Genomic DNA, 14131 nt, shown 5'->3' on the forward strand with positions numbered 1-14131 from the left:
GTCATCTCTTCCATACTGCCTCAGATTATTCTAAGTTACTTATCCTAGAAAAGGACTAACTTTCCAAATTCCACACTGGCTTTGCGTTGCTGAATAAACCTGCAGAGTGACAGGATAAAACAGAGGCTTTGGAACTAGAGATACCTGGGTGTGAGCAGTGGCTCTGCCTTTCATTCGGTGTGAGCCTGTGTGTAGTATTTAACTTCCCTGTGCTTGAGTTTCCTTATCCATATGGAGGAGATGGGCTGTATCTCAGGGAGTTGATGTGAAGAGCAAATGTAAATGGTTATGGTGGCAGCCTTAGAGGACTGTCTACCCAGCCTCTCTGGAAACTTCCCTCGGCCATCGGGAGTGGGCATCTCACAGCTCTGTTTCCGCTAAGTCATTCTGTCCCACTAAGCACAACTCATCTGTCCAGGAGTACACACTGCGGTCAACCAGCCTCTCCTTCTTAGGAATCTGGAACCGAGACAAGGAGCCTCAATCTCAGTTTGGCTGGTCTATTAAAAGGAGAAAATTTTAAATTTGGGAGCACTGCCCTATGGACAGGGTAACTGAGAGAGCAAATTTCGGTGAGAGAGTGCTAGAAGGGAGAGAGGAGGGGGAGCAGGGGAGAGAAATGGAAAAGCGTATCAAGGAGCGAGGATAAGAGATGGAGAGAAAGTTCTCACTGAGCGTGCGAGAATGCTCTTCTGGGTTTCACTCTCTTCCTGGAGCAGGCTGCTCTTCCTGTCACAGGATTCCGGGGAACACTCAGTTATCCTAGGAACAAATCTCCCCTTTTATGTTTCAGCTGCTTCTAGGAGATTTCGCTTACCTGCCACCAAAAAGACCTCACTCCGAGCTTAGGATAGTGCCTGGGGGCAGCGCTCAACAAACATTACTGGGTTCTCTTTCGTGCCCCTTTCTAAGCTTTCTTTTTCTTCTCATTTTTCCAACTCTGGTTGGATCTTACAGGTGGCCTGCTTGTTCTTCTTCCTTATTTCTTCATGGACCTTACTTAGTTTTATGACTTTATAGTCTGGAAGGGACAAAGCATAAGACTCTGCCTCCAGCCTGACAGAACTGTCTGTCCTCCGAATTCCTTCAGCATTTATTCTCCAGACCACTGAGGAGTCTTCCTGAAACATCATTCTCATCCATTTCTTGCATCACAGCTCAAGTAATACAGTTACTCTTCGACGCTGAGTACACCCTTTAACTATTTACCAAACAACAACACAACAGCAGGGATTTGTTGAGGACCACAGTGCAGAATTAGGGTGGGGCCCCAAGCAGGCAGAGGAGAAGTAGGAGGCACTAAGGACAAGTCTGACGACGTTAAATTTCTATTACAGCATATCTTGGTGCCTGTGTCTGCTGCTGGGCAACAGCAGTTTCTAAAAACCATATTCTTGGTCATTCTGCCATATTTCAGGAAGCAGAACCCTGGCCTTGCATCACCAGCTAGTAACTTACTATCCAAAGTCCCTACCCACTAGTCCTTTCTCTCAACCCTATCCATCGCATCTGCTGAGGCTTGCATCAGGAAATCTATCTGAATTAATTTCACCCAAATCTTGTCATTACTTTACTTTATATCCCAGTTCTTCTCTTTTCTATTAAAGTTCTCATCATATTTTTTTGCATCTTTTTTGATTTTGAGGTAACACATAATAAACTGTACATATCTAAAGTGTATAGTTTGATTATGTTTGACATATGTATACAGGCATGAAACCATAAGCACAATCAAGACACTGTACTTAAGGATTACTCCCAGGAGTTTTCTTATGCTACTTTGTAAATTCTCCCTCCTGCCCCTCCCCACTCTACTCTTACCTCCAGGAAAACACTGATGTGATGTCACTATATAAGCCTGCCTTTTCTAGAATTCTATATAAATCGAATCACAGAGCATATCTTCTTTTTATTTGGCCTCGTTCACTAAGCATAATTATTTGGAGATTCATCCAATTTGCAGAGTGTATCAATAGTTCATTCCTTTTATTCCTGAGTAGTATTGCATTTAGTGGATATACTAAAACTTGTTTGTTCACTCATCTGTTGATGGACCTTTGGGTTGTTTTCAGTGCTTAGTTATTAGAAACAGAGCTACTATGAACATTTGTGTACAAGTCCTTGTGTGGACATATGCTTCATTTTACCTAGGAATGGAATTGCTGACCTGGATTTCTCCTCAGCAGAACTGTCTCTCCTCTTGGTTGTTGGGAGCAGCACTTTAAGCCCCTACACATGGGCTTGCAGGAATTTTATAGATTTGAACAATGAAGCACTGATCCATGCAATTTTCTCAGGGACGCGAGCTACCTTTCATTCTTCTAGGCTGAACCTCTTGCCAGTCCAAACTTTGGTTGACATCTGACAGTGGGTACTTTACTACTGACTGGACAGATCCAGATGCAGAGCATAGGGAAATTCAGTGTGTTTTTGCTGTTTGAGACTTGCATTTGTGCATCTTCTGAGCTGGCTGGTTGAACCATGTGGCAGTTCACTGCTGCCAGTTCTTGTGGAAGTAGGATTCTGGAACCATGCCATTTTGGCTGGGTCCTGTGGTTGTGTAGAACCCTCTTTCTATAGAGTGGAGCCAAGGAGAGAGCTGCACTCATTCTGAAATGTGCATTATATCATTCTGTTCTTCTTGATGTATTATTTGGAATCGTTCTCAACCTACTTATGAGGTGCACTCACTTCCAAACTAATTGTAAGCTCCTGGAGGGCAAGGAATAACACTTCTAGAAAATTTGTATCCTTTTCAAAGCACCATAGTGTTCTAGATACAGAAGATCTTTGATATAGTTCATTGCTTAACAAACTTGTTAGCTGGTTAGCCTTCAATTCTGACAACTAATCATCAATCTAATCAGCTTTATAGATCTGTGGTTTGAAAACGAACTGCTCATTTTTCTGAAGTGTACAAGAAATCCTAGATTCAGAATTTGAGAGCTTTAGAGAAACTGAAGGGAACATTTCTCAGATGAGAAAACTAAAGCATCAGGAAGTTAATTGCGTGCTTAAATGCATCACCTCCTGTGAAAAGCCTTTCTGGATCCTTTGACATGGAGAAGTAGTAACTTTCGGCTAGAAAGAGGCAGAACTGGCACTAGGACCTAGGCATTTGATTATAGAGTCTGCCTCAAAGCTGCTGCTTGCAGCACTGTCTTTTCTGAGAAATTTAAATGCTGTTCCTCTCCTTTCTACTCTTCTTGTAGTTGCTCTTCAAGGGTGATTATATTTGTAGATTACCCAGTCTATTTCTGCTCCATGTAGAGATTCTGATACAGAAAAGGTTAAGGGAACTGATAACATAGGTGAAGTCAGTAAAAATTTTGTTAGCCAAGTCACTGAATTTATACGGTCCTGATAATTTGTGATAAGGTCACAATACTTACATTTAGCTTACGCACAATGTCTGCTATGTGGTTGCGAATGAATGACTCTGTGGTTTCATCATAAGGTAAAGTTCGGCTGAGAGAAGACAAAGATCTTAGGAATTTCAGCTTCTCAAGTTCACTCTGAGTTTGTGGAAAGATGATAAAAACACAAGTATACATTATAATCTCATTTGATAATAGTAAAGCTCTTTTGAAAAGTTTCCTGGAATGTCTTAAACATCTGACATCTCATTCAGTCCAATATTAGTTTTTTATTATAAGGAATGAGTAAGTTATAGAGGAATAAAGTTCCTTGTCCACTGGTCCTGCCTCGGTCTGGGACCTCACTTTCCCTCTCAGCTAGATTTTACTAAGCGCTCCGTGGTGGTTCTCCCCTCCTTTAGTCTTTCCTTCCACCTACCCACCCTGTGTACTGCTGTCTGATTAAGCTTCCTAAAGGTGTCCTGTGATGCTGTTACTTCTAGCTCTCCCGATGTCATTAAAGATTCATTATTTTGAGTCTTTAAGGTTTCCTATCAAAATGCAAGTTCTGATTTGAAGAATAAAATCTTTTTTGTATTACTCTCTTTTTCTGATTATAAAAGCAATATCTATTTATCATAGAACCTGAAAAAATACAGTATAAAGAAGAAAATAAAAGACACCAATAACTCTACAATCTTGAGAAAAAATTTTCCAGTCTTTTCTCCGTTGCGTGTAGATGGTGTAAACTGGTATAAGCTCTCTGGACAGCAAGTAGCAATATAGAGCAAGAAGCTGACTTCACAGCCTGGTTCTGTCTCACCTGGATTAGTGTAACAGGCCAACACTGGGTTGCTCTGCTCCAGCTTTGCCCCCTCCCAATCTATTCCCCCAGCTATCACCAGATTCATCTTTATAAAATGCAAACTTGATCAGGTAACTCCCCTGCTGAGACTCTCTCAATAGCACCTGTGGAGGTCAGGGCCCTTCCCAATGTGACCCCAGCTAACCTCTTCAAATTCGCCTCTTGTTTTGCCCTGTAGCATTCTGAGCTTCAGCCCAGTTAAGCTTCATGCTGCCCTTTCTTATTTCTGGGCCTTTCCGCCTTTTGAATTCTCTACACTTTTTGTTTACCGACTGAAATCTATATATGCTTTAAGGCTTGGAGCACGTATTTTCTCCTGACGCTGGGTCAGGGACACTTCTACGTGTATCCATAAACCACATGTGTATGTTGCTAACATGGCATTTGTGACACTCTGACAAAATTACCTTCTTATTCATCTATTTCCCTGACTGGCTGTGGGTTCAGGTCAAGACAGGGAATGGAATTTTTTTTTCCAGTTCACTGCAGCAACCCAAGCCCTTTAATTACAAAAAAAAATCCTTCATAAAGTCTTGCTGACATGAAGTGTAAAGAATAGTCCAAGCCAAAAGTAAAGACCAACATTTTGGCTTTAAGTGTTTTTGTTTTTTTAAATTATTGGTATTATACATAGAGAAAATGTAAAGCTTGTTGAATTTTCACAAATCAAAAACATCCATATATATATATTCAAAGGAAATGACATCTGAGTCTCAAAGAGGTATCTGCACTCCCATGTTCACTGCAGCATTATTCACAGCCAAAACATGGAAACAGTCCAAGTGTCTGTTGACAAATGACAGACACCTTCAACACTGTGATTTAGACAGACCAGGCTTCTGTAAGTTCTTCAGACATGCTCTGCCGCTCCTTTCTGCCACAGGGTTGTTAAACATTTCATTTCCTATCTCTGGCACACTCCCTCCAATTCTAACTTTTAGTTTCTCCTACTCATTCCTTAGATTTGAGCTCAAGGGTACTTCCTCAGAAATCTCTTCCCTTACCCCCAGGTTAAGACAAACTCTTGTTACGTGCTCTCCTAGAATGACGGACGTTTCACCTAAACAATGGAACACTGCATTAAGTAGGACAACACAGAGCTGTAGTTATTGACCTAGAAAAATTTTTTCTCTCCCATCATCTCTGATGTGTATTTTTCCGTAATCACATGCATTTTGTATGCACAGAAAAAAAGTGAAAATATATATACCAAAATGTTAACGGTAGTTATCTTAGGAGAGTGAGATTAAGGAAGATTAACTTTTAACTTTTATCATCATTTTGTTTTTATAGGAATTTTATAAGTTTTACAAATATAAATATAACTTACAAGAACACATAAATACACTTATTATAAACATAAAAATAAACATAAAAGTATTGTGGACACAGACTGTCTCCTGCCATTTCTGTAAACAAAGGATGTTGTGGCCATCAAGCCATCAGCCACTGCAGCCACCCCACACCTTCTCATACACAGGAAAGCACTAAAATCATGAACTTGAGATGTCTGTTTTTGTGATTAGCAGTAATCTTTTGATGTTCCACTATATATCTTTTTTTGTTTTTCAGAAAAACTCCTTTTTCTCCTGGCTCCTCCCTTACCTCTTTGGGACAGCCCCCTAGAGCAATCCGAGAGGCTGCCATCCCAGGCTATGGGTCTCAGTAAGGCCACCGAAAAAAACCATAATTCTCAACTTTTAGGTTGTGTTTTTTTTTTCAGTCAACAGTATAAATATAAACAAATTTTGTAACCTATAGTATCAATTATTCATATAATAAAAATTTAAAATATTTATTAGAATGGAAGAATAAGTTAGGTAACTTGTAAGATTGCTTGTGCATACCTTTAGTTCACCATTTAAAAACTCCTGGATGGACTGGATCAGACTCTCAACAATGGCCTGGCCAAGGGGGCCCTGGTGGGTCACGCATTGGAAGGTATCTGTGAGGGATTCCTGAGGGAGTCCAGGGATGTCTAAGATGTCCGAGTCTAACACAGGAAGAAAGACACTGGATGACGTCTCTGTACCACAAGGTTTAGTGGGGAGAACAGCTGGACATCAGGATACACAGGTCCTGCTCGCTCCTTTACTATTTGCTCTGTGACCTTGGGCAAGTCCCGTCCCCTCCTGAGGCTCAGTTTTTTTCAATGACAAATTCAGTGTTCTCTAAGGGCCTCCAAAGCTACAAAAACCTTTAAGACTGAGCTGTAGTAGGCTGTTAAAGAGTGTGGACCTTGTATCTCGGTTTGAGACTCATTTGAATCTTGGCTCTGCTGTTTATTAGTTATATGAGCTTGATCATAGTTTGTCTCTTGGAACCTTAGATTCCTTATCTATAAAACAGGATTACTGTGAGGATCAAGTGGGATAATACATACAAAAGACTTATCCCAGTACATGGCCCACAGTAAGCACTTAAATGATAAATACTATTATTCAAATTCAACACACTATGACCCTGTGGTGACAAGAGCTGAAAATTTATCAGCCCCTATTGCTGATCTCCTCCCACTGGACCAGGCTGCGGAGTAAGCACCTGAGCTATCTCCGTCCTGACCTGGGGTATACTCTGGTTAAGGGCCCAGGCTCCAGCGTCTGCCTAGCCTCAGATCCTTGTTCTGCCTGTTTGGAGCAGACCTTACTTTCTCTGGGCCTACTTCTACGTTTCCAAAATGGGAATGACGACAGAACCTACCTCATTTGGCTGATACGGCGCCAGCTTCAATGAAGTGTTGGCAAATGTTATTCCTTTGCTTACTGAGTGACAGTGATCATGGTGGCCTCATCTTCCTTTTCACGGAGCTTTACATCCTTGCCTCCTCCGTTTTCTAATACCAAACCCCTTATTCCTATTGGGCAAGTAGTCTTCCCAGTTCTCCCTAACACAACTGTCGTCTCAGGGTTTCTATCACTCTATTTTTGTACTCTTCTCGGTTTCCTGAATAGTCTCTCCTGGAGATTCTTCCCCTTTCCTGCCACATTCCTGTCATCCACTAGAAGCTGTGTTCTTGTTCACCTCTGAGCTTTGCACAGGCTTCCCTTCTGCCTGCATGTTTCTCCTTCTCCCCTACCCACCCTTACCTCTCTTTGCCTAGCTAACTCCTACTCATCCAACAGGGCTCCACTCCAGGAGGCCCTTCCTGAATCCCCTCTTTGCCCATTTTGGCTAAGTATCCTCCTAATCCCTAATCACATACATTATACTGAGTTCCAATCACTTGCTTATAAGTACGTTGTATCTGTTCTGCAGCTAGATCGGTGCTTAGAACTCCAATAAATATTTGTTGAATGCACAAGTGAATAAATGTAGTTCCTCAAACATACCAGTCTTTGTGGTCCCATGTACATGCTGTTCCACCTACCTGGAATGTTCTTCCCTCTACTTTTTACCCGAGTTGCTCTTTCAGGTCCTTGAGGCCTCTTTTAGCTTTAAACAGCATCATCTCAGACATGTGTTCTCTGAAAACCCTGGTTTAAAGCAGGTTCCCATCACCCTTATCTTTTGTCTCAGCCCCTGTTCAATTTTTTTCATAGTGTTTGCTGCAACCTGTAATTTACTTATTGTCTGTTTACTTTTTTTGGTCCTTTTCAGCACTATAATGTAAATTCTGTGAGGACAAGGACCATGTTGGTCTTGTTCATTGTATGCCCAGCAGCTGGTACTCAGTGTTTTTGTAGAATAAACGAAAGACAGTTATTCTGTAGTACAATCCAGCTTCCACTCACACCTACCTTTCCCTTCTCAGAATCCTTCCAGGACTTAGACTGTGCAAGTCTTCAGTATTATCTGTCTCAGGACCAAGTTTAGTTTCCAAAATGTCTAGGATAATGTGTCTTATCCCCTTTTGCCAATCGTATTCAGAGGTCTTAAAGTCAGGGACCAAATTTGTTGTCAAAGTCTAGTCAAGGGCTAGTCATCCTGTAACTTAATGTGAACAGAGAGTCCCTTTTCCTTGCTCCCTCCTCGCCCTTCTACTCCTTTCCCCTTTTCACCTGTAAGTTCAAGGCTACTTGAGCCTTTTTTAATATCCTCTAAGTTGTTCATCTGCAAATCCACACTTCCTGAATCAGTGTCAGAAGCACAAGGGATCACTATTTCTTCCCGACTACAGATCCTAGGAATGAGAGGGGATGAGAACAATTAGTTTTTCAGGACTGCTTCTGTCTCATCATTCAAGTGAAAGCTTAAATGTCACCTTCTTAGACAGGCATTTATTGATCACCAATCTAGGTTAAGTAGCTTCTCTGCCCCACCCCTCAGTCTCACATTTTTTTTTTTTTTCAGAGTATTTAACCATTACCTACAGTTATCAAGTTCACTTGTGTTTGTTTACTGACTCTTCCATCACTATAAGCTCCGGAAGGGAAGAAACCTTTGTCTACATGGTCACAGTTGTGTCCCCAGTACCTATCATATTGTCAGCCTCCTGGGGACTGAATGGATATGCAAGAGATACTATGCTGCTGTTAAAGAAACAGGTAGAACACCACCTCCACCTCCCCAACCCCCTTTACCCTTTCCTACTTTTTTCTCTTTTCTATAGCACACAACATCTTCAAATATATCATTCACTTCTCTGTGACATTGTTTATCACCTCTTTCCGCCTGCTAAAATGTAAGCTCCATGAGGGCAAGGATCTTTGGCTGCTTTGTTCATGAATGTATTCTAAGAGACTAGGATAGTGCCTGACACATGGTAATACTCAATAAAAACTGATAGAGTGAATGACTGAATAGATCTATATTTGCTGAATATTTAGCACATACGAGTGAATGAAAAAGCAAGCTGCCAGCCTGTTTTCCAAAGAGTTTATAGCACTTTGTGTTTCCATCAGCAGTATTTGAGTTTCAGGTGCTCCACATACCTGTGAACATTTGGTATTATCTTTTTTATCTTAACCATGCCAGTCAACGTGTAGCAATATTTCACCGTGGTTTAATTTGCAGTGGTGTTGATCATCTTTTCATGTGCTTATTTGCTATCTGTATATCTCTGATGAAGTGTCTACTCTAATCTTTTGCCCGTGTTTTTCATCGGGTTGCTTGCAAGGTATGCTGGTAAATGTTTAAAGCAGACTTTCTAACTGTAGTTCTTAAGTTCAATATTTTCATTTTCACTAATGAGTAAGTGTATTTGAAACTTTAGAAGTGACCTCTTTTCTGAATTGGATAATAGTTTTCAAACATGGGAAGACTATTTCCTCAAGTTTTTGTGCTATTTACAACATAAAATCTATAGGTGTGACATACTTTTAAGTTTAATTTCTATTAACATTTTCTCCAACATTTAAGTTCAGACAATAACAAAGCAGTAAGACAAGCCCTGGTTTGTAGCATTTGTTGATTCTATGGTGTAAATATTCCCATTGCAGCCACAATCAAGCTGCCAATGTTATTCTGGGAAGAGATGTATGGTAGCTCACCATGATACAATGTTTCCACAATTCAGACACAATACATACAAGCTACCACAAAAGCAAAGACCATGTTAAATTAGGAAATGATGAATTTCATTTTCAGTATACTTTATTTCATTGGAAGTCTGTATAATTTAATTTTTCTAAATAGTTGTATTTAACAACCAATTTGCAAAATTCCTGTTATGAGACTGACGTGCTGCCCACTGTGTTAAGAAGGCGTTGCAAAATTCCTAATAAATTTAACAACTGACCTTTGCATGCCAGTATGAGGTTTCAGCACATCGTTGGTTGTCTTATTACTGAGTTGGAAGAGTTCGTTATATATTCTAGATCAGTACTGTCCAATAGAACTTTCTGTGATAGTGGAAATGTTCTGATTCTGTGCGGTCCAATATGACCTCCACCAGCCACATGTGGCTATTAAATACTTCAAATGTGGTTAGTACAACCAAGGAACTGACTTTTAAATTTTGATTAATTTAAATTCAAATTTAAACATACACATATAACTAGTATACCATAGCCAACAGCACAGTACCAGACACAGAAAGAACTGACTGTCCTATTTGGGATAATAATATCTGGGACACTAATAATGATCATAAGAGTTACCACATTGTGAATACTTCATATGTTCATAATAGTTAAAAAAGCACAGATTATGGAATCAGACTGCTCAGGTTCAAATCTTTTAGTTTCCTTCTCTCTAAAATGGGAATACTAACATACATACCTCACAGATTAGTGATGAGGAGTAAATGAAATAGCGCACTTGGGGCGCTGAGAACACTGTCGGGCTATTCTGTAAACGCTCAATAATTGCAGTTAGCTATCACTGAGTTCTTAGAAGAATCACTTCCCTTTTTGAGCCTGTTACTTCAAGTATGCAAAATTAGGCTAATATGCTCCTCACACAAATGCTTTGCGAATCCGATAAAACGTCACTCATACGTCAGTTACCAAACAACCTTTAGAGGAAATTGCCATAATTTTCTAATGAAAAGAGAAAAACCAAAACCCCAAACCAAAAACCCTGGAAAGTTGCTCGCCACGGGACCCTTCCCATTTCTTTAAACTCAGCCGGGTTGCAGAGAGACGATTGAGTGACAGTGCAGTGAGCCAATCAGAGGAGGCCTCGTCTCGGGCCCACCCAGAGCCCTCGCCCAACCGCGCGCCGGCAGCTCCCCGAATGGGACCGTTGCGAGGCGGTCTGTTCCAAGTAGACCAGGACGCGGGGGGGAAGAAGCGGGCCTGTACGCGAGGACCGCGGCGCCCTGGGCGCGCGAGGACTGGAATTCCGGCCGCGGCTGCTGGGAGCGGTCCGGCCCAGCTGGACGGCAGGGACTGACCTGTGCCTAGAGCCCATCACAGCACGCGGAGTCTGCCGCGAGTCCCTGGCGTCCCCTCCGGCGCGCTCTTGGAGCCACTTTCCCGAGCGGAAATCCGCCTGCTGCTCGGGCCCTGGTGGGACTTGCTCGGAGGAATGGCGCCGCCGGGTGAGGCGTTGCGCATGGCTCAACCACGGGGTCCCGCGGCCGGCACGCCTCGGCGAGTGGGCCGTCGCTCGCGGGAGGCTAGTGCTGGCCACTCGGGAGCCGGCCAGGCGGGATCCCCTTCCCCTGCGGGGCAGGGGCATGCGCTCGGGCTCTTTTGGGGTCGAGGGTCTGACGGGTGGGGAATCCAGCGGGTGGGATCCAGCGGGTGGGACTGCTGGCGAGCGGAGGAGGGGGTGGGGTGGGGGTGGGTGCGGCGCCAAGCTACGGGTCCCCCCGAGGCCCAGCCGGGGGACCGCGGCTACGGATCACCCTAGGTCTGGCTTCACTCATTCATTTGACTCTCGCGGGCTTCCGGGCCAGTCGGCCTAAGTGAGCTTTTGGCCAAATCATCCTTTTTTGCACCTTAGTTTCGTCTTTAGTGAAAGGGCAAGAAAATCACTCACTTCTCTTTGGGAGCTTAGAACATAAGTTCTGAAGTTAGAGTCTCTGGTACAAACTTGCACTCTGCCACGTATTCGTTATGTGACCCTGCGCAAGTTACTTAACTCCCCTGCACCTGTTTCTCATCTGTAAAATAGGTTAGTCACATTATCTGCCTCATAAATAAGTGTGAGTATTGAATGAGATGATCTTCTGCGAGGCATAAAACAGTGCGTGGCACTAAGTAACCACTCAGTGAAGTTAACTATATTGCTAGTTATTGCGTAGGTTCTGTGCACCATGAAATTTCATGTAGTCTGACCACAACTTGGGGAATATGTACTATTGTTAGAATTTCCATTTGACAGATGGGAAAGATGGACTCTCAGAAAAGGGAGGTAACTTGCCCAAGGTAACAGTATCAGTGGGTCACTGCTCCATTATTTGAGAAGTTGAAGATAATAGAGTTTCTGCACTTAGATTCTCATCTAGTTACCTTAGGGCAGGTCACTTTCTGAGCCTCAGTTTCTTGGTCTGTAAACCCTACCTTTTTGGATGTTTTGGGGGTTTAACAACACAATGTATGCAAAGTACTTAGTATAGTATGGGTATACCCAACACATGTTAAATGCTCAATTTTTGGCCCCCAAAGTTTTTATGATTAATATGAGGTGGGAAGATCAGGATTCTGGCACAGATGCTGTGTTAGGTGGACTTACAGTCTAGCTGGGAAAATGCTAATTATAGTCACTCACTAGATCTTAAAGCATTGAGTACATACATACATTTAAGGCACTGGGGATTCAGCATTAGTATCTTGATTCCTCTTTTTACATCTTTCTACCCATTAGCAATTCTGACTTTAACTTTGAATTTTAGCTAGACTCCGACCACTTCTCACCACCTCCGTTGCTGTCACCTTGGCTTAGACCACCAACATCTTTTTTCTTGAATTATGGCAGTGGTCTCCTAACTGGTGTCCCTTTTTCTGTCCTTGCTCCTCTGTCGTCCCAACACAGTATTGTTTATTCTCAATACAAAGTTCCTGTTAAAATGTAAGTCAAATCACTCCTCTGCTCAGAATTTTCCAGTGGCTCCCATCTCACTTGATAAAAGCCAAAGTCCCTCTAAGGCCCTCTGGATTTGGCCTGTGCTGTGTCTGACACCTACCCCTTGCTTACTCCTCTCTAGCCATGTTGTCCTTGCTCATACAAAAAAACACCAGCTACACTCCTAATTCAGGGTCTTTGCAGTTGCTTGTCTTCTTGGGTTAGTTTCCCTCCAAATATCTTCATGACTTGCTCCTTCTTTTCCTTCAGGTTTATACACAATGTCTTTATTTCTTAATCAGGCCTTCACAGGCTACCGTATGTGAAATTGTAGCTCTTTCCATATACCCCTTCTGTGCTTAATTTTTCTCCATAGCACTTTTCACCTTCTAATGTGATAAATCACGTTTCTTAACTGTTTCATGTAATGTCTTTTCTCACTAGAATGTAAGCTCCATGAGTGGGATTTTGTTTTCTGTTGCATTTTTAACACCAAAAATTGTGCTTGATATGTAGTAGGCATTCAATAAATATTTGATGAATGATAATCCACATTATAGATCTCTTTCTAGTTTTTTTTTTAAAAGAGTGTTTACATTCTTTAGGTTATTAACACACACAGAGTTAAATAGCACCAACATTCATGCCAAAGTAGGCATCCCTTCTGCAACATTCTCCAAAAAAACTGGAGCATGAACTCTATAGCTAGACCAGGGATTGAATCTAAGATTGGCTATGTCCAAGCTGTTCTGGTCTTCAGTTTTCTTATTTGCAAAATGCCTTTCTTAAGGAATTCTAGTTCAAACTAAATTTGACACTATAGGCAAAGGACCATTAATCATTAATGTTAGCCTTGTGATTACTGTTACTTGGAAGGCAGACAGTTCATGAAGTTGCTCATTTGAAAGTGTTTTTTTTTTTTCCAAATGAAAAGTAAGAATGGCCCACTCCTATAATTTCTTTCTGTCCCCTGGAGCATAATAGATGAGGATTAATTTTTCTTTCCATTTATTCAGCAAATATTAATTCAGTACCACTATGTGTCAAGCAATGTGCAAGACTTGGAAATACTGGGATGAATAAAAGCAATAGTCTTTCCTCAGGGAGCTTACAGTTTAGCAGAGGAATCAGACATTACGCTATTAATTATAGTTGTGACAAGTACTGCATGGAGAAGTCCAGGTTGCTGTGAGTGAATATAGGAACGACAACAATAATAAGGTAATAGTAGTAGCAGCTAACGTTTCTATAGCACTTTATGTGCCAGGCACTAAAGTCTTTATTAACTCATGTGATCCTCATAACAACCCTGAGGTAGATACTGTTGTTAACTTGGGGAAACTGAGGCACAGGCTGGTCACATTGGAACTGCCACAGCCACCTCGCTAATAAGTGACAGAGCTAGGATTTAAACCTGGCCCCAGAGGCCACGTCCTTCACTACTTTGTAGTTGCTGGGGACCTTTTCCAAAGGAGGGCTGTTAAGGGGCTTCTTAAGGAAGAGATACTTGAACTGAAAT

The 14131-nt window shown here is 41.9% G+C and overlaps 2 protein-coding genes across 3 annotated transcripts in view; one reads left to right on the plus strand and one right to left on the minus strand.

Annotated features, from left to right (window-relative positions):
- Positions 1-11013, minus strand: part of MROH8 (maestro heat like repeat family member 8) — a 38128-nt gene extending 27115 nt beyond the window's left edge. The window contains exons 1-4 of the mRNA XM_032461195.1: positions 10811-11013; positions 8220-8341; positions 6069-6247; positions 3393-3515 (exon numbers count right to left, since the gene is read on the minus strand). Coding sequence (XP_032317086.1) covers positions 3393-3515; positions 6069-6247; positions 8220-8341; positions 10811-11013 — 627 coding nt within the window. The remainder of the gene's footprint in view (positions 1-3392; positions 3516-6068; positions 6248-8219; positions 8342-10810) is intronic.
- Positions 10831-14131, plus strand: part of RPN2 (ribophorin II) — a 50637-nt gene continuing 47336 nt past the window's right edge. The window contains exon 1 of one of the 2 annotated variants that reach the window (XM_032462266.1): positions 10831-11143. In XM_032462266.1, the coding sequence (XP_032318157.1) occupies positions 11131-11143 (13 nt within the window). In that variant the 5' untranslated portion in view covers positions 10831-11130. The remainder of the gene's footprint in view (positions 11144-14131) is intronic. The other variant, XM_032462265.1, reaches the window with a different exon arrangement.

The sequence above is a fragment of the Camelus ferus genome, chromosome 19 (genome assembly GCF_009834535.1).
Source record: "Camelus ferus isolate YT-003-E chromosome 19, BCGSAC_Cfer_1.0, whole genome shotgun sequence".
Taxonomy (NCBI): Eukaryota; Metazoa; Chordata; class Mammalia; order Artiodactyla; family Camelidae; genus Camelus; species Camelus ferus.